This window comes from Bacillus rossius (genome assembly GCF_032445375.1).
Source record: "Bacillus rossius redtenbacheri isolate Brsri chromosome 9 unlocalized genomic scaffold, Brsri_v3 Brsri_v3_scf9_2, whole genome shotgun sequence".
Taxonomy (NCBI): domain Eukaryota; kingdom Metazoa; phylum Arthropoda; class Insecta; order Phasmatodea; family Bacillidae; genus Bacillus; species Bacillus rossius.
Genome location: NW_026962013.1, coordinates 9,733,110 through 9,755,570, shown reverse-complemented (window position 1 = coordinate 9,755,570; position 22,461 = coordinate 9,733,110). Strand labels below are relative to the sequence as shown.

At 39.0% G+C, this 22,461-nt stretch overlaps 1 protein-coding gene across 1 annotated transcript; it reads right to left on the bottom strand.

The window, feature by feature from the left end:
* Positions 1–6,760: 6,760 nt before the first annotated feature.
* LOC134542856 (vesicle transport through interaction with t-SNAREs homolog 1A) lies at positions 6,761–16,038 on the bottom strand. Its single transcript, XM_063387426.1, has 5 exons — positions 15,547–16,038; positions 12,193–12,251; positions 11,587–11,728; positions 11,120–11,328; positions 6,761–9,668 (listed from the first exon to the last, which is right to left on the bottom strand). Exons 1-5 carry the CDS (start codon positions 15,638–15,640, stop codon positions 9,516–9,518), a joined length of 657 nt encoding a protein of 218 aa, XP_063243496.1. The 5' UTR covers positions 15,641–16,038; the 3' UTR covers positions 6,761–9,515.
* Between the last annotated feature and the right edge of the window lie 6,423 nt (positions 16,039–22,461).

Below are 22,461 nucleotides of genomic sequence, written 5' to 3'. Positions count from 1 at the left end.
TGAGCGAGTTTAGATCTAAGCAAAAACCTGGCAGTTTAATCAAATTTACTCAAGTCACGACTGTTCAAGCCAGCCTAGGCGTACATAAAAGCTCTTCACTAGCTCTGTACTGCCACAAGAAGTCTTTTTTTCCATTTCAAAATAATAATGCAGGTGTTCATACAAGAATATCCCAGTTTCAATTATATATATATATTATATATATTATAAATATATATATATTATAAATATATATATATTATAAATTATATATATATTATAAATTATATATATATTATAAATTATATATATAATATAAATTATATATATAATATAAATTATAATATATATATAATATAAATTATAATATATATATAATATAAATTATAATATATATATATAATATAAATTATAATATATATATATAATATAAATTATAATATATATATATAATATAAATTATAATATATATATATATATATAAATCTGACTTTAGGTTGTATGTGTGCCGTATAACTAAGGTATCCATATTAAACGTTTTTAAGAAAAACTAGTTTGTTTACCTTCAGTTTGATGTATGATTTGATGTAAATGCTCCGTCTCGACCATTACGACCAGTCCAGCGGCACAGGGACCTAGAAAATTAAACTTGAAAACGCACATTAAACTGAAATTGCAGATTCACTTTTAAGAAATTGCAGAATACAAAATGCTTTACGCTCATGAGTAAGCATTTTGCGTATGTGGTGCTGACAGCACGAAAACAACAAAGCAGTACTCGCGCATGGGCTTATTTAAAACTGTTGCTTACTCTTTGTGACCTTGAACCAACACACAACGCTAATGAGCTGATAGTATCAAACGTTATAACTGGAACATTCTTTTATGGACACTATGTAGACATCCACCTGGTCAGCATGTTGCAGAAATCACATCAACTGATGGATTGGACTTTAAACAGCAGACAGCCAAGGTAAAAAAAAAAAATGTTTGAAACACAGCAAATATTTTAAAGTTTTATAAAATGCAGTTTTGCAATTGTTCTAGATTTTAGGTTAAGAGTCTACATGATGCTGTACTTTGCAGTTTGTAAATAACAGAGGGATCACACAGCAAATTATTACTTATATGGTAGCAACTTGTTTCCAGAATGAGTAAGCAGCTGTATACGTAGTGTTTCAGAACCTCAAAGCAGGCTTATGCCACAGCAGATATGAATACACAGTCAGATGCCAGAGTGCAGGACCTCTTTATGCTTAGCTTTGAGTACGGTTGAAGTATGTGTCTGTGCTGTGAGCAACTATAGAACTGTTAGGACCTTAGTCTCTAAAGGTAAACAGTCCAAGACCCTAGTCACATGCAAAATGGTCCGTCCCATAACTGAGAGGCTCCAAAACAAGTATGCATTACAAAACTGGCCTTGTATGCTAGTATTCAAAATAAGTCTAGAGTGAAAGTTCTGAATTCATGAGAACAGACAGAATAATTCTCATGTTACTTAGATAATCCATTCTCAAAAGACTACCAAAACTGTGAAATATGTAAAGAATTTGTTTTAAGAGGGGGGGGGAGAAATTATTAGGACCATTGAAACGTGCTGAAAGTTCTCACAATCACAAATCACAGGTAGAGAAAAATGTCAGTGGGGCGAGTTTCTTCAATTTAAAGGTCTGAGAACAATTTGCCGCCACCCCCAACCCTTCGCTCCTTGTTGCTACAAAAGCAACGTAACACTGACTGAAAATTAAAAAAAAAGAACATGCATGAACTCAGCTTTCAGATAAACGTGAAGATAATGGCACATGTGACTCCATGAAACTGAAACTGGATTACCTCAGATACTAAATAAGTTGGTCTCTTGAGCAAAATGTGCTTCGAAATCAAGCCAGCAGATCAACAAACCTGAAAAATTTTCTAATGGTGATTTTTGCCCAAATTTGTTTAAGAACTGGTGTATTAAAGTTCTGGACCAACAAAGATAAAACATTCACCTGCAGTTTGTGTGTTCAGTGATTTATTTAAATATGTGAAATCAAATTTTGTCAGCTTAGGTTACATAATTATATAATAATAAGCAACAACCCAAAAATACTTATGTATATAAGGAGTTAAACAGTAAATAAATTTGTACTCTTGTATACTTCATAACAGAGATATGTTATATGTAACGTTATAGTTTTCAGAAAAGTAAAAATTATTTCTAAAAATTAGCAGTTGTGAAATTGTAAGCACTTATTTGTAGAATCCTGTTATGATTACAAGTATTGGAATTGAAAATTTAAGAAATTTATGGTTAGTCTAATAGCAGGATTTTACTGATGAAATAAGTGTGATAGGAAGGGACCACAATTTAAAAACAAACAAGAGTGGTTACCGCTGTACACACATGCACGTGTATGTATAGCAGAACCTCTTAGGCAGCCATCTTCTACACCGCTCTGGATAAACGAGATAAATTTAGAGGAAATGATAAAAATATTTAAACTTGAATGCTGACCACAAGACCAGCATACATTTTAGAACATTAAATGCAGATTAAGCAAGAATTACAAGGAGAGTTACTTTATTAATAAAAATTTGAAAGCATAATTATAACTACTGTATTTGCTGGGACACAGAAGCAAAACCAAGTTAACAGGCTACAAAATGTTTCAAACGTGTTTCGTTCAATATATAAAGGACATTTTCTGTAAGTAGGTACCGTCCCAAATTCTCCAGCTAACTGAAGTTTTTTTTTCTCTATCCTGATTGCTCCAGTTCCAATTGGCTCTTCTCAAGGAGGTTCTACTGTACTTGGTAAATAAGTGCTTGTAGAAGAATGTGTGTTTGCACATTATGTTCGAAAATGTGCAATTATCAACTGCAAATAAGACTTGAAAGGCAGTCGGAAGAGAAAACACATGTGATACTTCAAGACTAGAGTTGACACGGTGCTGTGAGAACTGTAGATACTGATGGCAGTAGTAAATTATTTTCTGTAGAGGTAACAAATTATGTAGAGCACATTGCCACACTTATTGTTTTATGTAGATGTAGAATTAAATAAATCCTAACCTTTTGTTATGAAACTTATTACATTTGTTATCAACCAAAATGTAAACAATACTCGAAATATTATAACATTTTGCTGATTCTATGCTAATTTGTGACAATTTTAATCATGGTGGTTATAGAGTTTTCACCAACAAAAACCACTGATTTCTCCTTTAATATATTGTAAAAAAAAAATCAACCAGAAACTAAATTGAACTATTATTCACACACTATATTATCACATACAACTGTAAAATCCACTGCAGATGCAGTTTGCAAAAATAATCTACGAAACAATACAAAATGGTAAGATAGGTTCACGTCATACCCGCAGCGACACCAGTGTCTGAAGGGGGAGTTTCAGCCCACTTTAGTTGCCAGACCTGGGTCGGTCGGACGCATGTTCGCAAACAATGTCAAGTACATGTCCCTTTGACGACTTGGGTTTGCGGCTGTGATGCTTTGCTCTCGCAGGTAAAAAGAACGTGCATTTAAGAATAACACAGTTGTGCAGAAAATAATTAATGAAATGACAAAAAAAATTTTGTGAGACAGAAACTCATACTACAGCCAATTTACATTTTGTAAAAAAAAAAAAAAAAAGTGAAGGGATAGAAAGGCCAAATTCAACAAAAAAATTTTGCATCTTGGAATTTTCTTAAAAATTAAAAAATAAACCTATGATATTTTCTGGTTTTTCCTGCCTATAAGGCAATACAAAAAAAATTGGTAAAATCAATCACTATGACCCATTTTCCCTTCAATTAAAAACAAAAAACTTTTCAGTCCTACGATATACATAAGGTTGAAGATTGATACAAAATATGAACCTCGCTGCAAATTTTATAAATTTCCCACTTGTGAGAAATCTGAAATAGAAATGCTGAGTAAAGACCTAGATCCCTTCAATGACAGGCCTCAATTCAACAGTACAAAAACATTACTTACATATTTACAATGTTGTTAAGTTATTACTTCATTGATTGTATGGTTTTAGTTTTTGTGCAAATTAAATGTAGTCTATAGAATCAATGCAAATTGTTTGTAGTGGATTATTAAAAAGGAATTTTTTTTTAGTTTCATGTAAATCAGTACATACACCAATCCCTCACTTAGCACGACTAATGCGTTCTTAAATATGTTGGCGTATTATTCAGAATTGCATATTCTGAAACATTAGTCTCCATAAATACCAAGGCTAATTTACTTAATGTGTTCCAAAATGTGTAAGGAAATATTCTTTATGTAATATAAATGCAGAGATAACACTCAATGATAAATATGTCACACAATTTATCTTTATAAGCCTACCATCAAACACTTTGTATGACAATTACGACACACCATAACGGGAGATAGGTGGTTATGTACTTATCAGTCAACTGGTTGGCTTGCCCGCCCAGGCGTGACTTTCAACTCTCGTCGCATACCTTTCCACGAACTTTCCAAACCATCCTTTACTGGCAGTGAATCCGATATTACTGTCTGGATGTTTACATTTTAATTTTTAAAAAAATAAAGTGCTGATATGCGTGTCACCGCTTGGTTCACACCAATCCAGTCCAGCCCGAGATTTTTCTTTTCATTGCACCATTCATTTAACAACCTTTTATATGTGAATCATCTGTTCATATCTATTCCGGTATCTATTTCTCAAATATATTCCCGCTAGTACAACCAACAGCATCAGATGTATATAAACGTTTGAGTCCTTTTTTCATACGATTGTGCGCACAGTTGACTTGCTTAAAACTAAAGTGCGACCAACATAAGTGTGGCCTTCATGACATTCTGTATAGTTTTGTGTTTTGTCTCAAATACTTGAACTTTATGCATTACGTTCTTACTTGGAAGCCATGATTCCAATATGATTCCAACTGCAGTTGCTTGCGCACGTACAGTTACCGGCAGACGAATGGGCAGATGTAGCTTTGTGTTTGTGCGAGTTCCCCACTAGGCAAGAACGGTACAGCCCGGCCGCATATGCGCGGAAGTAAAAACATTTGGTTCTTCGCACCCCATACCACAACTGAACTTGCCTTACCTGATGTATGTCCGACAGCCTATAGCTAGGGATGGTGATTTTTCGTTTTCGCGAAATAGATGCGAAAATATGCTAAATTATATTTTTTCCACTATAAAATGCGAAATCTAGACTATTCCGAGATAAATGCAAAATCAAGGTGGTGTGTTTACAAATACGTGCAACTCGTGATTGTGTTGTATACTGTTATTTCTCGTGGTAAAAATGGGACTAAAACGTAATTTCCATTCGCGATCGCATAAATGAATACAAAAATGAACAGTTCTACGAAAGTGATACAAATATTTTAATGTGCAATTTATGTAATCGCCGTCTGGAGTGGAAAAAAAAAAGATGTACTTGAAAAGCACATTAAATCTGAGGGACGTCAGGCTGCAAAAAAAAGATTCACCGAGAAATCGGATGAAGAAAAAAAGTCGGTTAAACGGCAAGCAACGGTTTCTGGCATGATCGAAAACCAAAAGAAGGCGAAAATTGAAAAAAAAAAAACGAGTTTCAATAACATTATTTGTGCACTCTACATCAACTATGGCCATGAATACGGCTAAAAAATATTTATTGTAATTTTAAGTATTCAATTTATTTCACTCATAAGTGCTAAAAGTTGTTTGGAAACCTGCCAAGATAGGCTATCTTTGTAGTTGTGTTAGATCTTTATTTCTGTGGTTGTTAATAATTAATATGTGTATTATTTAATGCTTTTTAAAAATATACTTTTCTTCAGTAATGTAAAATGAGAGAATTGGCTAAATCTTGTTTTTAAAAATGCTACAAAATGCTAAATTTCAAATTCAAAATGATAAATGTTATTATTTTAAATGCTATAAATCACCATCTCTACCTATAGCGTACGTCAGGCCTGCACGCACATCTCTTCCTCCCCTCATAGAGCTGATTGTATGCCACAGCACATCTGTTGTTTACGGAGTTGAAGCAGACTTCGTGCTGTCATGCCAGACTTTTTTTTTATGCCTGTGACGATTTTATGCTAACTGAAATTTACCGACGTGCTATTCAAGAGTTGAGCAGTAAAATTAACACTGCGCTAAATGAACTCGCACAATTTGAAGACAAGCTAAGCAAGGGATTGGTGTATAGTATTTTAATAATGAATTAATTTGCCTTTCCTGCTTAGCTTCATGTACTGTATTTCAAAGTGTTTGGGGTTCTATTTTCCTTACTTACAAAAATAAGGAACAAAGTAAAATCAGGATCTAAAAGTTACATCAATATACATATGTATAAAATTTTTGCAAATTGCTAACAAACTGTTTAAATAATCTACAATGTGTTAATATTTTCTGCAATACACAATACTTTATTATTTTTGTTATCTACCATGTGTATAGCAACGTAATAAAAATTCAATAAATATTTTTTTTTACATTAACTGAATTACTTTACTGTTGATATATTCATGCATCACAGCAGCCATGGTTTCTTACAGGTGTGACACTGAGAGTGCTTCAAAATCCCAAACCCCCAGCGATTAAGAGTGATTAAATATATTCAAATATTGGATATCACCAACAGCGGCAATACCAATGTTTCTTCTTTACAATAATATTACTTAATGTTATACCTTAAAGACTGCAGAGAAATTCAATCTTCTTTAAAAGGGTACAGAATTGATGCTCTTAAACTGAATAATGGTGTGGGGTGGACATGAACCACCATAAGCTCTCCCCACATTCACAAACTGAATTATGATAAGGAAATTTATTTATGTTTTTATACTAGAGCTCTACATCATTACATTATCAGCACAAATTTCACACCTAAAGACCACAATTGCAGTAAGCTGTTTACAACTGAGTCCATTTGGTGCTTGTTAATCAGTTTATACATCCCCCAGTGGACCATCATCAAACCACTGAACTTTGCTTTGATATGAGTGCAATAATTATTCCATGACCACAACCACTAAATGCCCATTAACATGTGAAAACAAGTTGTGCTGCAACAACACTGCTTTTCATGTGTGGCGGAGTGATATGATATTCTCAATGAAACATGAACTACATAGAGTGAGTCAATCAGCAGGGCCAATTGTAGACATAACACATCCAAATACTTGTGTAACTTTTATTATTAAATAAAATAATTTTAGTCAAATAACAAAACATAATTAATACAAAAGTTAAAAAAAACTCATCACCACTTCAATGTATAATACAAATTTAACAGACAAAAATAAATTATGTCCTTGACTACTTACATTATAAACATAGCATTTGACAGAGCATTACGTAGCTTAATGAACAATGATGACAAGACAAATAAGGAAAAGTGGATAGCTCAAACTCATAATTATGGCTGTACTGCAATGATAAGGCAAAGAAGTCAAACACCTCGCAGTGTAATATACATACATACATACAACCAACCAATAATGACATTCAGCACTGAGATACGAACATGGACAAGGAGAGATTCAAGCAGAGAGCAGGCAGCATGAATGTGGTTTTTTGAGAGGAATGGAAACTGTCATGAATGAAGGCAAGAAATGAGAATAAAAAGAGGAATAATTATACAATAAAACCCTCTTCAGATAATCCCACTTTAAAATTGTTTTGGCATAGTACCGTAAGTTTAAAAAAATTTAGCTCTTGTCCTAAATCTTCATGCAATTTTACACTTTTAATATGTTTTCCCTGTTAGTAAATTTAAATTTATAAACACCTCAAAAAATCTTCTCAACAGGGTTTTACTGTATTTATAAGTATTGAAAGACAGAAAAATGATACACTCACTAGGGCCTGTACGCCAAATGTGGTGCTAGCGAGAAAGATAAGGGGAGAGACACAAAGAGGCCAAGTGAACAGTTTGGAAACACGTGAGCGACGACTATAGGAGATGTCTACAGTACAGAAGCGTGTGCCAATGAAGAAACGTCGCAATTACGAAGAGGACAAGAGCACTGCATACCTTTTCCATTCCAGCAAACGTGAGGGGAAATTTACATGCTGTATAAGTATCTGTTGCTTAACTTACTTTTTTTTCTTAAACGCAGCAATCGGAGCTGCCTACTTGCCTGAACATGTTGAAGTCTGTCTAGATCACAGACAACCACAAAACCTTGGCTCTTCCACTTACTACACGCCCAAGCCAACTGTGGTCCCGGGAAAAATGTGAACTACCCAAGGTCAGACGGACCCCTCCCTCCGTCGTCATCCCTTCCACCACACTGTCCCCTCCTTTCCCTAGTCCGCCTCAAGGCTCGGAGCGAATCATGTCGCGGGTGGGACGGCAAGTAGAGTTGTCACCATACCCCTCCTCATTCCCCACCCCTCTCTCACTGCGACACTAGCGCTCCCGTCACTCCCCTCCTCGGGATCACAGTTGGCTTGGGCGTGTAGTAACTTAATGGAATGAGTGGGGATCGGTTTTCAGCCGGTTCAACCAGACTTCTTGGTTATAACGTGATCAAAGCATATTGAAAACATTTTTTTATATACAATTTGTAATCCTTTCTTCAGCAAATGAACATTTGTCTTGATGTGCATGGAACCATCTTTTTAATAAAATTTTCTTTTATATAAATTTTTTTATGATATTAACCCTGTATTATGCTGTGAAGCTTAGCAGGAAATGTTTGTACATGAAGGTGGACAAATGTCCAAAATTTATACAATGAAAAGTTTACATGAGAAATTTCCAATAAAACTTTCCAAACATTTGGAAATCAGATTATCAGAAATTTGGCAGATTACTGAATTAATTCCTAGTCTTGCAGTAATAATTGATCTGGCAGCAAATCTTTAGAAATACACTGTACAATATATTAATACGCTGTGTTTACATATACACATAAATATGCTAGTTTAATATAGTTGTAAAAGCCTAGTTTGGAAACGTAAAACTTCTGACTACCAAAGTAAAACAACTGGGGTGATGCTCGTTCCTCATACTAGAAATCACAAATGCCAAGACTGCAGTTGCAGATGGAAAGGGTAGATTTGTACTGTATCAGCAATAAATTAAACCTGAGGTAAAAACTAATAGCAGCTCGGGAGAGAGGTTAATTATGAACCTACACTGTGTACTGTTATAATATGTTACGCTCCTGTCAGGTAACTTCCATTTAGTAACCAACTCGCACAATTTCGTGAAAATCTGAGACTAGTATAATTCAAACACGTGACGGTTTTAGCCACAGTCAGTGTTTTGAGATAAACTATGGCAGATGTTCACTAAAAGTTAATACAAGCAGTGAGCTACCAGAATATCACGAAGAATGTCCGATCATTCTAAGACAGTGTATTGTGTGTGGCTGCAGAATTAGTCTGCAAATATTTTTTTTTAAAAAAAAACCTATTTAAGAGAGGTAAGTTAAATACTCTGAACACAAAAATCTTGCAGCATGAGAAGTGAATAGTCGGAGGAGACCGTGGTTTGCGTCCGCCTGCGGGTGTTTGCGGACGTGACACGACGAGCCCGACGGCCGGGGCGAGAGCGGCTACTTGCTGAGGCTCAGGTAGACACCCAGCGCGACGAGGCACGCCAACACCAGGCCGACGACGACGAGGACGGCCCGGTGCTGCAGCGAGCGAAGGATCATGCCCCCGAGCAGCCGCGAGCTGCGTCCCAGCTCCGAGTCCGTCTCCCGCAGCTGGAACACGAGGCCGCTCCTCGCTGCAGGCAGTGGCGCAGCCAGGATTTGTGTACGGGGGGTGTTAGGAAGCATGCCCCCCCCTCCCTCCCCACCGTATTGAAGTGGGCTCCCCCCGGGAAAATTTGGATTTTAAGGTGTAAAATAGTGCTATTTTAGCAGTTTTCGGTACTTAAATTTAAATATTGTAATGGTAAAAATTTTATTAAATTTTAATATGAAATGTGTTTGAGTGATGAATAAGAAATTAATTAAAGTTTGGTGCTAAGAGGGGGGGGGGGGAGTTTGAACCCCTAAAACCCCCCTCTGGCTACGCCCCTGGCTGCAGGCACACACTAACCACCAACACATTTTTTTTTGGGTTGGACAGCATGGTTCTGTTTTTTTTTTTCAAAACCTACTTCATTTATTTTTTTTGACGTGATAACGTCTTTAAAAATCGATGAACGCCGGCTCCGCACACGAAAAATGCATGACTCATTGTCACGTTCGTTCCGCCTGAGCCGAGCGTGCGAGAACCGGCCAACCACCGTGCGAGAAAATCTTCCATAATATCAAACAGGTTAAGGCGGGCTTTTTAACTAATTGTTCGTGATTTATACTTAAACAAATTATTTAAATTAAATTTGCAAAAAAACTGTAAATAATATTTGAAAATTATAAAAGTATGCAATTTTTCATCAATATTTTCTTACGACGTTATCACGTAAAATTATCGTCCGTAAACCGACTTTACAGACAACCCCCTATTTCACTGGCCATTTTACTTGAGAGAAGACCAGAACAATTAAGACTTTAAACACTTAAATGTAACTTGACAGCTTATTTAATGATCCAGGTTTTTTTTTAAAAACATTGCTAAATGAATCCATTATGAAACATTTTGTTTCTGCTTCATATCATGTCCTTGTTTCACGCTATCAGTGGAGCACAGACTCTCACAAGGTCCTAGTTAGAATGTCTGCCATTTGTTGGGTGATGAATATCCACTGTGGGAATTAAGAAATAGAAATGCTTGTCTTCTTCACCTTTTAGAGAAAATAATTGATCTCCTTAAACCACTACTTGAAGACTAAATAGGATGAATTTTGATAGTTCAAATAGATTAAAATAAAGTTGTAACTGGACACCACACATTATATTGTCAAAAGAAAATTTTTGCCTAGTCACTGAATTGAGTATGTACTAGAAACAGATTATACTAAAAAACCATTATGCCATCTATAAATAGCTCAGAAACACTATATGAGAAATTAATCTTAATGTTTAGTTATCATTTGCACTGACTCATTATTCGCCTGATTCATTAATGAAACCTTTCAATTAATTCTCTGATCATGACAATAACATTTTACTTGAGCTAACCACTCATATGCCTTTTTACAACTGAGTAACAACTTGAGAGCACTTCTACGACCAAACTACAGGTTGGGCAACACTTCAAAACTCACCCTGCTCCTCGCACTCTGAATGGTCTCCCTCTGGGAGTGCAAGTCTTGCAGCACCTGCGAGCCAATGTCCTCCGTTTCCAGGATTATCCTGTAGCCGGTGTTGAGGATCTTGCCCGTCCTCTCGAGACGCTCCGAGTTGTCCAGCAGCCTCAGCTTCTGCTCCTCATTCAGGCTGACGCCGCTGTACAGGTCGTCTTGTCCGAAGAAACCTGCGGCAATGAGGTCGGCCGGCTTTAACGGCCACTGGCCCACACGGCCGGGCTTGCTGGGTTTCAGCCGCGTCAAGGGACCGAGAAATTATCCCCGACACTTCGGTCGACATTGCAGTCACCACCTTTTCAGGGGAGATCCCGCATCGGAGATTCTCTTTGACCTTGACGCCGCTGAAAACCCACCAGCCTGGCCACTTTTTTTAAGTTTCTGCGAAACACAGCACACTGGGGACAGAAAGAGACGACATTCCTCACCGTCCTGGAAGGGAGGGCTGCGGACCTTCATGAACTCCTGGCTGAGACGTCCCAGCTCCGCCCTGTAGCTGTCGACCCGGGACCGCAGTCTGGGGCGGGCCGACGCCTCCACTTCCCGCACCTCGAGCTCCATCTGTTCCAGCTGGAACACCATCACTCGCTCCGCTCAGTAGGTCTATTCATCCCCACTAACTGGTAGCATTTTTACAAACACCACTTTTGAGGTAACCTGACCAAAATTCAAATGAAACCATCTAGATGTTTCTAGTATTTTATTTTTGAAGGGCAAAAAAAAAAAAAAAAAAAACAAATACCAGTTAAAAACAAGTACAAAATTTGCACATGTTTAAACAATAAAAGCATAAAATCTTTATAAAAATACTGAAAGATTACATATTGAACTAATGATGTTGATAAACATTGACAGCTAAAAATTGTTATTCAAACTAATTCGTAAAAGGGATCAAATAATAGAATACTATTTAACAAGCTTTTTTTTACATGATGCACTTTCTATTAAATTAGCATTGCTACTCAAAATATGTGGCATAATTTTTTTTTTATAAAGAATGTACAATTGAAATAGTCACACATAATATTACTCACCAGTTCTTGTGCTTCCTCAATTTCTTTCTCAACATCAAGTACGAGTGCTTTCCGGTCCGCTGAAACCACAAAAGTTTATTAATTCATTCTTCTTCGATCAAGCACACATTTTCTCTCACAATTATTCTATTACAATTAAGTGCATTATTTCGATGTATAAATGTAGTATTTTTTTTCTTGCTTGAGTGATGTTTACTATATATATTTAATTTATAATATATTTATATTACTATGCCACCCAGATTAAGAGGGGGAAGGGGGGGGGGGCAAAGTTGACTCCCCAAGGAAAGCGGCATGTGAGCCATGGATGCTGCAAGTAGGTACTTATTATTTTCTGAGGGATGGGGAGGGTCATTAAAGTTTTTTTACAATCTTCGAACAGTGAAAAAAAGGCGAGTTATAGTGTGAGTTTTAGAGTGATCATGGTACAAGGAGGAGTGAATAAGGAAATAATTTTTTTTCATACAATGAATAAATAAGTATCCAATAAGTATTAGATATATATATTAAGATATTTATTGTATATGTGTGGAAATAATTTAAGTAGTCATGAGTGAAGAGCAAGGTCGTGTTTATTTATATCAAATTAATATAATGGTGCAGTGTGAAGACAGCACGTGTGATTGTAGTGGTGAACAGGAAATAAGACAGTTTGTGTTTCACCATATTGAATAAAATAAATGGATTTGGCAATTAGTTTTGGCATAAATTTAATATGTACAAGAGAAATATTGAGAGTAAAACATTATTGCCAAAAAAAACAAAGCAAGGTAAGTGGGTTTTAATGGCTTTAAAATTTTTAGTGATCTCTGTTTAATGTGCATTTTGTTTCATGTGTTAGGTGAGAGGCGAGTTGTGTGTTAGGTTAGTTATGCAACTGTTTAAGTGAAACAACCATGCAAAAGTTTTCTGAAGGTAAGTGAACTAATAAAAAAATTTATAGGCCTATACATTTACATCACGATATGGTATTGATATTGATGAATTCATCAACAAGGCTGTGCTGAAGCAATTACGACCTGTATGTTCTTACGATATAAGCGAGGAAATTTATTGGTTTTGGCGAAAGATTATGAAGCAGTTATTTACGCACATTTCAGTTAACTAAATTATAGGTTTAGGTTATCGTAAAGTAGACTTAAATTATACCAGGTCTAGGTTATTTAGTGATACCGGTTTTTCATTGGTGAAACTGAGCCAGTTTGCCAATAATTTTTGCAGAATCGTAAAGTAGACGACAGTCCACCTGGTATAGTCTATTTTGTGATAACGGTATTTTATTATTCATAATTCACCACCTTTCCCACAGCTCTTATTTTTCAGTATCTTATAGAGTAAGCTGTTATATTTCACGATACCACCATGAATATCATTTCTTGGTAAATATTTACAATCGCGGTAGATGCCAAAAAAAATGCTAAAAATCTGAAAATACTTTTATTCTGTGCCCTTTCACTTCCTCTTTTCAAAACAACTGGCGGAGGTAAGAAATTCCAAATACTTTAGGAGATATCGAATTTTTTAATTTCATCATATGTAGAGTCGCGGTAGATGCCAAAAAAAATGCTAAAAATCTGAAAATACTTTTATTCTGTGCTCTTTCACTTCCTCTTTTCAAATCAACCGGCGGAGGTAAGAAATTCCAAATACTTTAAGAGATATCGAATTTTTAAATTTTCATCACAATACCTGTGAATTCAGGCGGCCACCATTGTTTCTTGTTTACGAGACGAGTATGATTTTTTTTTCCGCGACGTAGGTGAACGACTACATTGTTGCTTGTTTACGAGTATCTATTAAAATCTGAAAATACTTTTATTATAGTTATGTTACGTTAGGTTAGCTACATTAAAACACTTTAAAACACTATGGACGGTTAGTTAGGTTAGTATAGCTACATTAAAATAAACAGAGAAATATAAATATTAATAAATAAAACCGAGGTTGGCCGAAGGTAAATGGTTCGGGTGTAATCGGGAATGGCAGAACTTTATGTGCGTCTTGATTTACCGTTCGTGAATGCCTAATTAATTAAAATGGTCGATTAGGTCAGGTCAGTTACATTATTAATACTTTCAAACTAAGCAGACATTAAAAATAATATAAATTAATTTTAATGGCTGTTTAGTTTTAAAGTATTTATAATGTAGCTGACCTGACCTAACAAACCGGGACAAAGGATGAACGGTAGGAACTCACGTAATTTTTTTACTTATTACTTGCGCAACAAATAAAACATTAAAATTTGAAACGTTAAAAACTCAGATACGTTAGAGGCGGGTACATTCCTTTGCCATTAGTAGAAAATGATGTAGTCGTTCTACCTACGTCGCGAAAATAAAAAATCATAAACGTAAACAAGCAACAATGGTCGGTTCACCTACGCGGAAAAAAATCATACTCGTCTCGTAAACAAGAAACAATGGTGGCCGCCTGAATTCACAGGTATTGTGATGAAAATCTAAAAATTTGATATTTCCTAAAGTATTTGGAATTTCTTATCTCCGCCGGTTTTAATGTAAAGAGGAAGTGAAAGAGCATATAATAAAAGTAATTTCAGATTTTTAGAATTATTTTTCGCAAATACCGCTACTCTACATGTTCAAAATTTAAAAATTCCATATCTCCTAAAGTATTTGGAATTTCTTATCTCCGCCGGTTGATTTGAAAAGAGGAAGTGAAAGAGCATAGAATAAAAGTATTTTCGGATTTTTAACATTTTTTTTGGCATCTACCGCGATTGTAAATATTTACCCATTTCTTTAATAATGAAATATGGGTATCACAAAATACACTAGAGCGAGGAATATTATAGTCTTGTTTATGATAGTAAAAAGTATAATATTCAAAAAATGTGTGTTTATAAAACCCCACCCAAAAAACCATATTCTCGTGCTTGTCCAGCAAGATTGTAGGGGTGGTAATGATGTAAGTGATGCCATCTTGGTGGCGTCATCAGTATTGTTATAGAATCGGTATCTAGACTAGGGCAGCGATAACAATCAGGGTTGTATCTCGTTGAAAAGTCTCGGCTACGATATTAAAGCACAACACAAATTTACGTCACCAACTCTTAATCGGAAAATACCATGTGGCTAGAATAGTAATATTCGAAAATTACTGGGACTCAGGCATGGTAGTGGCAGAGTTTCCGCACAGGCTAATGTAAAATGGTTAAATACATGTGAAGTTGTTGACTATATCTTAATGCAAATAGACAGAACTACTATAAATAATGCAAGGAAATTAAAATAAAAATCCATTTTCGGATGTTTTCATTTATTTTTAGAGTGGCACCCCTACACTGGACCATTGCCAGAATTAATATATAATATGTTTTCAAGGCTTACTTACCATTCTGATCATTTGAAAGTCTTCCTATTTTCGCAGTAATTCCTGCTGTCAAAATACCATACTGTTGCTCATAATCTGCCATTAAAGAGCCCATTTTCGTTTTTGGAGTTAAATAATTACAAACAAAATCAATTCATACGTTTTCCACAGTATCAGGTTAAGAACTATAATAATAACAGCTATTAGCTGATAAGAGCTTGTTTATAGTATTACATGCATTGTTAAGATCTAATGCACAATCATTATTAATAACCAATTTGTAAGTTCTTATAAAAATTACATTTTAGCATTTTTGATAGCCAAATAGGTAAACGAAACGGTAGACGACATGTTAAACAGCTGATTATGACAAGTTGACAAACGTCCACAGAAAAAAAATCGCATTGTATGAAGATAGCTAATATTTACAAATCCATTACAAAAATTTCATTCTACATACTTTTAAAAATTTGTAATTAGTGTCAGTAATACCTGTAAATTTGACCAGTAAAAATTACTTTTTGCTATATTGATATATTATAGTATAACTAAAATACATTATCGATTATCTGTGATTTTGGCTTATCCGTTTAGACCTTATCCCCCACCTACCCATCTCTGGGGAAAGATAACATGGTTAATAAAGGTTCTACTGTAACCAGGGGCGTAGCCAGGGGGTGGTTTTAGGGTTTAAACCCCCCACCCCCCCCCCCTAATTGACAAAGCTTTAATTAATTTCTTATTCATCACTCAAACAAATTTCATATTAAAATTAATAAAAATTTTTACCATTACAATATTTAAATTTAAGTACCAAAAACTTCTAAAATAGCACTATTTTACACCTTAAAATCCAAATTTTCCCGGCGGAGGACCCCCGGACACAACGCTTTATTACGGGGGGGGGGGGGGGGGGGTTTGGGCATGCTTCTTAACACCCCCCATACATAAATCCTGGCTACGCCACTGACTGTAACTACAATAGGGCAAATTTTTTCAAGCACTTTCTCATTGCATCTGCGGCTATCCCTCCATGACTGGTTTGAGCTCACCAGCCACGTTACCTATTTTATATTATGTGCCAACAGGTTAAGATTATATGGTACCCACAGCAACCACTAACAGCCAGTGCATTTAATAGCATAAAATGTCAGGATATCAGACTCTTGGAGGGTTCGATCACCCAACCTGCAGTATTTCTGTCTTATTTTTTATGAATTATGCGTTGTTCGCTGAACCCACAGCCTTGTGGAGGCTCATGGATAGACTGGTCAGTAGTGGTGGGGATGTAGTTTTCGGCTACCATCGTGTGCCTTGGGGCTTCGGCTACAGAGAATACATCCTGTCTTTCCTACAGCAATTTATTTACATTTTTTTGAATACTGTAGGGACATTGTGATGGAGATTGTTCAGTGTCAACATATCACCAATTAGAGTATGGATGCTTGTCCCATGGTGTACAAAATGAATCTTTCAATCTGACCAATGTTGATACAGGCGAATCTAATTTCTAGCACAGCATCGTGATCCGCCAACCTCAGTAGCTGCAATTGAAAATCTTCATTCATGTCAGCCCCTACCACAGCCATTAAGATAGTAATAAAATCCTTCATGCTTATACTAATATCAATATGTACCCCAACATCTGGCACCCCAGTGTGGGCGGAGCTCTCCAGGCAATACAAGGGAAGGGTGTATAAACACATGGCTCGCCCCCATGTCGACTAATCCTGTGGTGGTTTGGTTGGCTGTCCATCTCCACTGGTATACAGAACAGGTGGTCTTGAGGCCGAACCAGCTGTCCCAGGGTTGGTGGCAGGATGTTTTCTATTCATGCAGGTGTATCAGCTGGTGCGAGTGGTGGGGTATTTAGCCCTGCGCCCCATGCAGTGTGTTTACCAGTCGCTGTGGTGGTTGTTGTGTTAAGTTATCTGCCTGTGTCTGTAGGCAATTGCTGTGCCAGTGATACAAGAATTTTGGGCAGCCTTGTCGACATTGCAGTGACCAGTTCTTGTGTATCGCTTCTGCTTCTTGATGTTGGGGGGCATTTTCAACCACATGCTGGTATGGCACATCTTTAGTTTCCCAGGTTCGTCTTGGTTGTTGTAGTTGCAGTAGTACTTGCAGGGCTGGCTGTTGTAGTGAGTGGGTAGGCTGTAATTACCCGGTCCATTTCCGATTGGTTTCACCACCACATTTTCTCTAGGTTACGTTATTTAGCGATGACTTGTATATATTCCTCAACATATGTCGCATGACAGATGCAGGGGAAAGACTGTAGCTCATTCCTCAGTAGCATTGTGATGGTAGCCAGGGCATTGTTCTGACGTCGTCCGGCCGAAGGCCACCCTAAAGCCCGACCTGCAACCGCCAGTATCCGACTCCGCTAACGGAACGCGCCCCTAGCCATGGCCCACCCGAGTCAGACGAGCGCTGCGGGACTTAGGTATTATCAACGCTCTTAACGTAATTGGCAAGACAAATCGAGACATGTACACAGTAAATTCACTAAACTTTAATGAACCCGCCACTTTGAATTAACATCACCGTGCAACACAAGTGCGACGTAGGAGTGCCCGGGTCACTCACGTGTAGTTTTCTACTAAAACAGCTGTGAGTGCAACCCTTGCGGCCTTCAGCCTGAATTCAATAGTGAAATATGTGATGTAACTCAAACCGCCCAAATTAGCATTTATCATTCGCCACTGGAGTAGTTATCAAGCAACAAACAGTCTCCAGTGTGACTCTAATAATTCAAACTTATTTTATACAAATTTATTAAATGTCATTTCTAAAACATATATACATATATATATTAAGTTAATCATTAAGTTTTATTGTATGAATTTAGAGCCACTTGCTTTTTGTTATTAATATAATTTTTTACGAATAACGGAACTTTAGAAACTCTGGCGCAACAGGGAGCTCACCCCTCCCCTTGTGCCAGGGCCAGACGGGAGTACAGCGCGACTCGCGGACCGGGACGGACGCACGTCCCACGGGGAGCCATCATCTCTTTGTCTTCATCGAACTTCAATGTGGTAGTTATATTCAGAACCCGAAACCTTTTTTTTAATACTCCCCGTGTGCGCCCGGTCCTTTTCCGGTGTAGGGCCTAACCCAGCCGCATCAACTTAACACGCCCCACACAACGCATTACGTGGGGCCGTGCAATATACAGTACGGGCCGACTCCCGCCACCACAGACTTTTAATTAATCGCCAAGTGCACAGGCACTGGCTACATCCAATCGTAGACGTGTTCTTAATTTAATATCGAGCCGCGGTCCACACAGGTGGGCCCGCGCGTCGCCGTTTACCAATTACGGGATTAGCCGACACTAATCAAACACTCTCCCTCAACCGCGACTGGCGTGAGGACATAACGTTAGTGACGGAGCGTCAGAGCGCCTAGTGTATAATTGACAGTGTACTTTATGTAGGGAAATTGTGTGAGTGTAATTGCAAGTGTAATTTGCCAACGTAATTAAAAGTCCACTCCGCACACTTCGTGCGCGACGTGTGAACGACAGTGCGAATCTGTGTACATTATTTATGAACCTCACCAATCCAGTTAGGGATCAGCATCCTATGCTGTGTAGGGCCAGTGGGGCAACAGGCATTAGGGATCCCTAGCATCATCACCACCGCCGTCGTTCCTAGTGGGCCACGCAGGGGCTTTCGGACCTCACGACCCACCTCATGGCTAAGCACCGCGTTAGCCTGGCGCCCTCCCGGACACGTTTCCCCGCAACAGAACAGCCTTCCCGCTAGGAACACCGCCGAGTCTCGAACACGAGAACCCGGGCGACGGCAGTTCGTTCTTGGGAGTTTCGCCTGAACAGATGGTTGGTGAAGTGCTCGAATGGTTCACCATCTCAATGCATGTGTAGTGTAGTGCCCCGGGGAGGGTCCTATGTTAAAGCAGTGCATGAAAAGTTACATAAACTCCAGCCAGATCATGCCGTATCACCACCAGATGTTCTACCAATTCCGAGCTGTATCTTGTAGTTACTCACTGATTCACTCCACCCATTCGTCAGTCGATATTTCATGATGTGCCAAATGAAAATATGCATTTCGCACTGTTGCAAATAAGTGCATGGATGTTCATGTAGTGCTCCGCCGAACTCCAGCAATGATAGTTGACTCGACACGAATCGTGTTGACGTCGTCTGGCCGACGACCACCCCAGAGCCCGACCTGCACCCGCCAGTATACGCTCCCGCTAACGGAACACACCCCTGGCCATGGCCCACCCGAGTCAGGCGAGCCGAACAGCAATTAAAGGCAAAACCGCGGAAACCTGAGTAGACAAGAGAAGAACCGTACCCATTCCTCCTGAAACATTAAATTAGGATTTTAGCGACAATAAAATCTCTTCCAGACACACCCGTTTGGAGTCTAGCGTAATGAGGTCACGCCTGGCGCGAGAGAGGCCGAGCCTCCCTCGGACGCCATGCCAGTTCGGCAGTTCAGCGCAGCTCATGGACCGGGGCGGACCTACGTCCCACGGAGAGGCAACATCCTTTGTCTACATTGAAAGTAACGTCCGCTAATATAGTCACTAATTAACAAAACCCCCTTTATTACTTAACCTCTCCGTGAGTACCCGGTCCCTTTTTTCGGTCCAGGACCTAATCCGGCCGCATCAACTTAAGGACACCCCGCACCACACTTGGTCAACGGGGCTGCTCTTCAGCATACGGCACGGGCCGTCTCCCGCAACGTACAGAACTTTATTTAAGGTCACGCGCACGGCGCTGACCACAAACCCGCAAGGGAACTTGGACAAACTTAATTGCGGTGCGTGTTTCACCTCAGTGGGCACAACACCCGCGCCGAGACATTTGCATACGGGATTGGCCGTCTCCAATCGCCCGCCCCCTTAATTCAGTGTATTTTTGTATCCCGTATTTTGTACTGCTAACTTACGTTACCCGAGTAACGAGTGCCACGTAACTTGTGCGCGCCCCCTTAATCCAGTGTATTTTTGTATCCCGTGTTTTGTATTGCTAACTTACGTTACCCGAGTAACGAGTGCCACGTAACTTGTGCGCACCCCCTTAATTCAGTGTATTTTTGTATCCCGTATTTTGTATTGCTAACTTACGTTACCCGAGTAACGAGTGCCACGTAACCTGTACGCGCCCCCTTAATTCAGCGTATTTTGTGTCCCGCCTTTGTGTTACGAAATTACGTTACCTGCGTACCCAGTGAGACGTCTGAGACATAACAGCATCCGAGGCCACGTAACGCGGAACACAAACAATACGGCGCCACGGAATAACAAGTAACAACCCCCCGGGGACCTCTGTAGAGTGTTGTATTGTGTACGACTCGCTCCTCTGAATAAAAGGTACGACACCACCACCTCAACTCCACGTCTCTTATTTAAAATCATCTCACGCAACACCGCCGCCGGCCCTAGTGGGCCACGCAGGGGCACATACATCCACGACCCCAAATTCACGACTAGAAACGAGCTAGTCTGGCGCCCACCCGGACAACACAGATCAAGAACCGCCTTTTCCCACTAGGAGCCACACCGGGACTCGAGCCCGAGACCCCGGACGACGGCAGTGTAATAACAGCTGTTGCTGAGTCAGTCAGTGTGGCAAGCTCCTGTGCATTTGATTACTCTGTAGGGAAGTTGCTCGTGCAGTCCAGTCATGTAGTGGGTTTCTTATCAATAGGTGTTTTGTTTTCTGAGTTGTTGGTTGCCATAGTTTATGGGGTAGTTGTTGGCTTAATGGCATTAAGAGTCCTGCAACTAGTGTTCCCTGCTAGATGCTGCCCCATATTACTTACCACTCGTGAGTGGATGCTTCGATTTTGCTTGGCACGGAATTCAGTTGATGCACGCATGTGCATGTATCTCGCCATGTAAGGCATCCGGTACCAAGTTTATGTTTCGCGGCAGGTAACTACGTGAACATGTTGCGGTCATAGGTCATGGTAATATCTTACAAGCTGTTGTGGCACGGAGGGGGCAAGGCCATGCATGGCCGTTGCGCCTACACCACGAACATACATGGGGTTTAGAAGGTTTCTCACCGAAGTCCACCGAAGTCCACCAAAGCTCGTTGTTGCAGGTATTTGGGAGGGGGATGAATAGACCAATAACGAGAACGGAAAAGGAACGAGGAGGCTGGTCCTAGTCGTTTTGGTTAAGGGGGTGATTGGAATCTGGTTGTTGGGGTGTATGGGAGTAAGCTGGGGAGGGATTTTCCAGGTGCATCACCTACCTGAAATGTCTCTGGGGAGGGATACTCTATGTCGGTGGCTCGCGCCTACTGGTCTGTCTGCCCTTAATCGTTATGTATGTAAATGTGACTGTTTTCTTGCAAATTGTCCTGTTTCATGTTAAATTCTTGCAAAGTTGATGGATTTCACGAAATTGTTTCCCATGCAGGGGTGCCATTTATCATCATCTGCAATTTGGATATAAAAAGCCAGGGTGGGTGATGTTACTGGTGCTGATTATATTGCACTTATCAATTAAACATCCCTTAAAAATGAAACAATTATTTAAATGTTGAAATTCTATTCGAAGTAAATTTTGCTCAGTTATTTAAGCTGAGCTGAAGTCGTACCGACCGATGGCCATTAGCCCGGCCTCAGCCCGCAGTACTAGCTCCTGCTGGTGGAACGCACCCATCGCCAAGCCTCCACCCAAATGAGACGAGCGATGTAACCTTGGCGCACGGAGGAAGTGTCCCCCCCCCCCCCCTCCGCACGCCAACCCCTAAGGCAGTTCTGATCAGCTCGCGACCCGGAGCGGACGTGCGCGTACCGTAGGGAGCCTTCAAGTTTTGTCTCTCTGATTCTTCACGACTGGTAACTATAGTCATCACCAAATACCTTTTTCAACGCAACTCCCCACGCGACTCCGGGTCGGTTTTTTTTCTACAGTGCAGGGATTAACCCGGCCGTC

Excerpts from the sequence above, each read along its gene's own strand:
- LOC134542856 (XM_063387426.1), bottom strand. The coding sequence starts at position 15,640 with ATGGGCTCTTTAATGGCAGATTATGAGCAACAGTATGGTATTTTGACA. Across the intron at positions 12,252-15,546 it reads ACTTTCAAATGATCAGAATG|CGGACCGGAAAGCACTCGTA; the intron begins GTAAGTAAGCCT and ends TTGTGGTTTCAG. Across the intron at positions 9,669-11,119 it reads TTCAGAGTGCGAGGAGCAGG|CTGCGGGAGACGGACTCGGA; the intron begins GTGAGTTTTGAA and ends CTCGTGTTCCAG.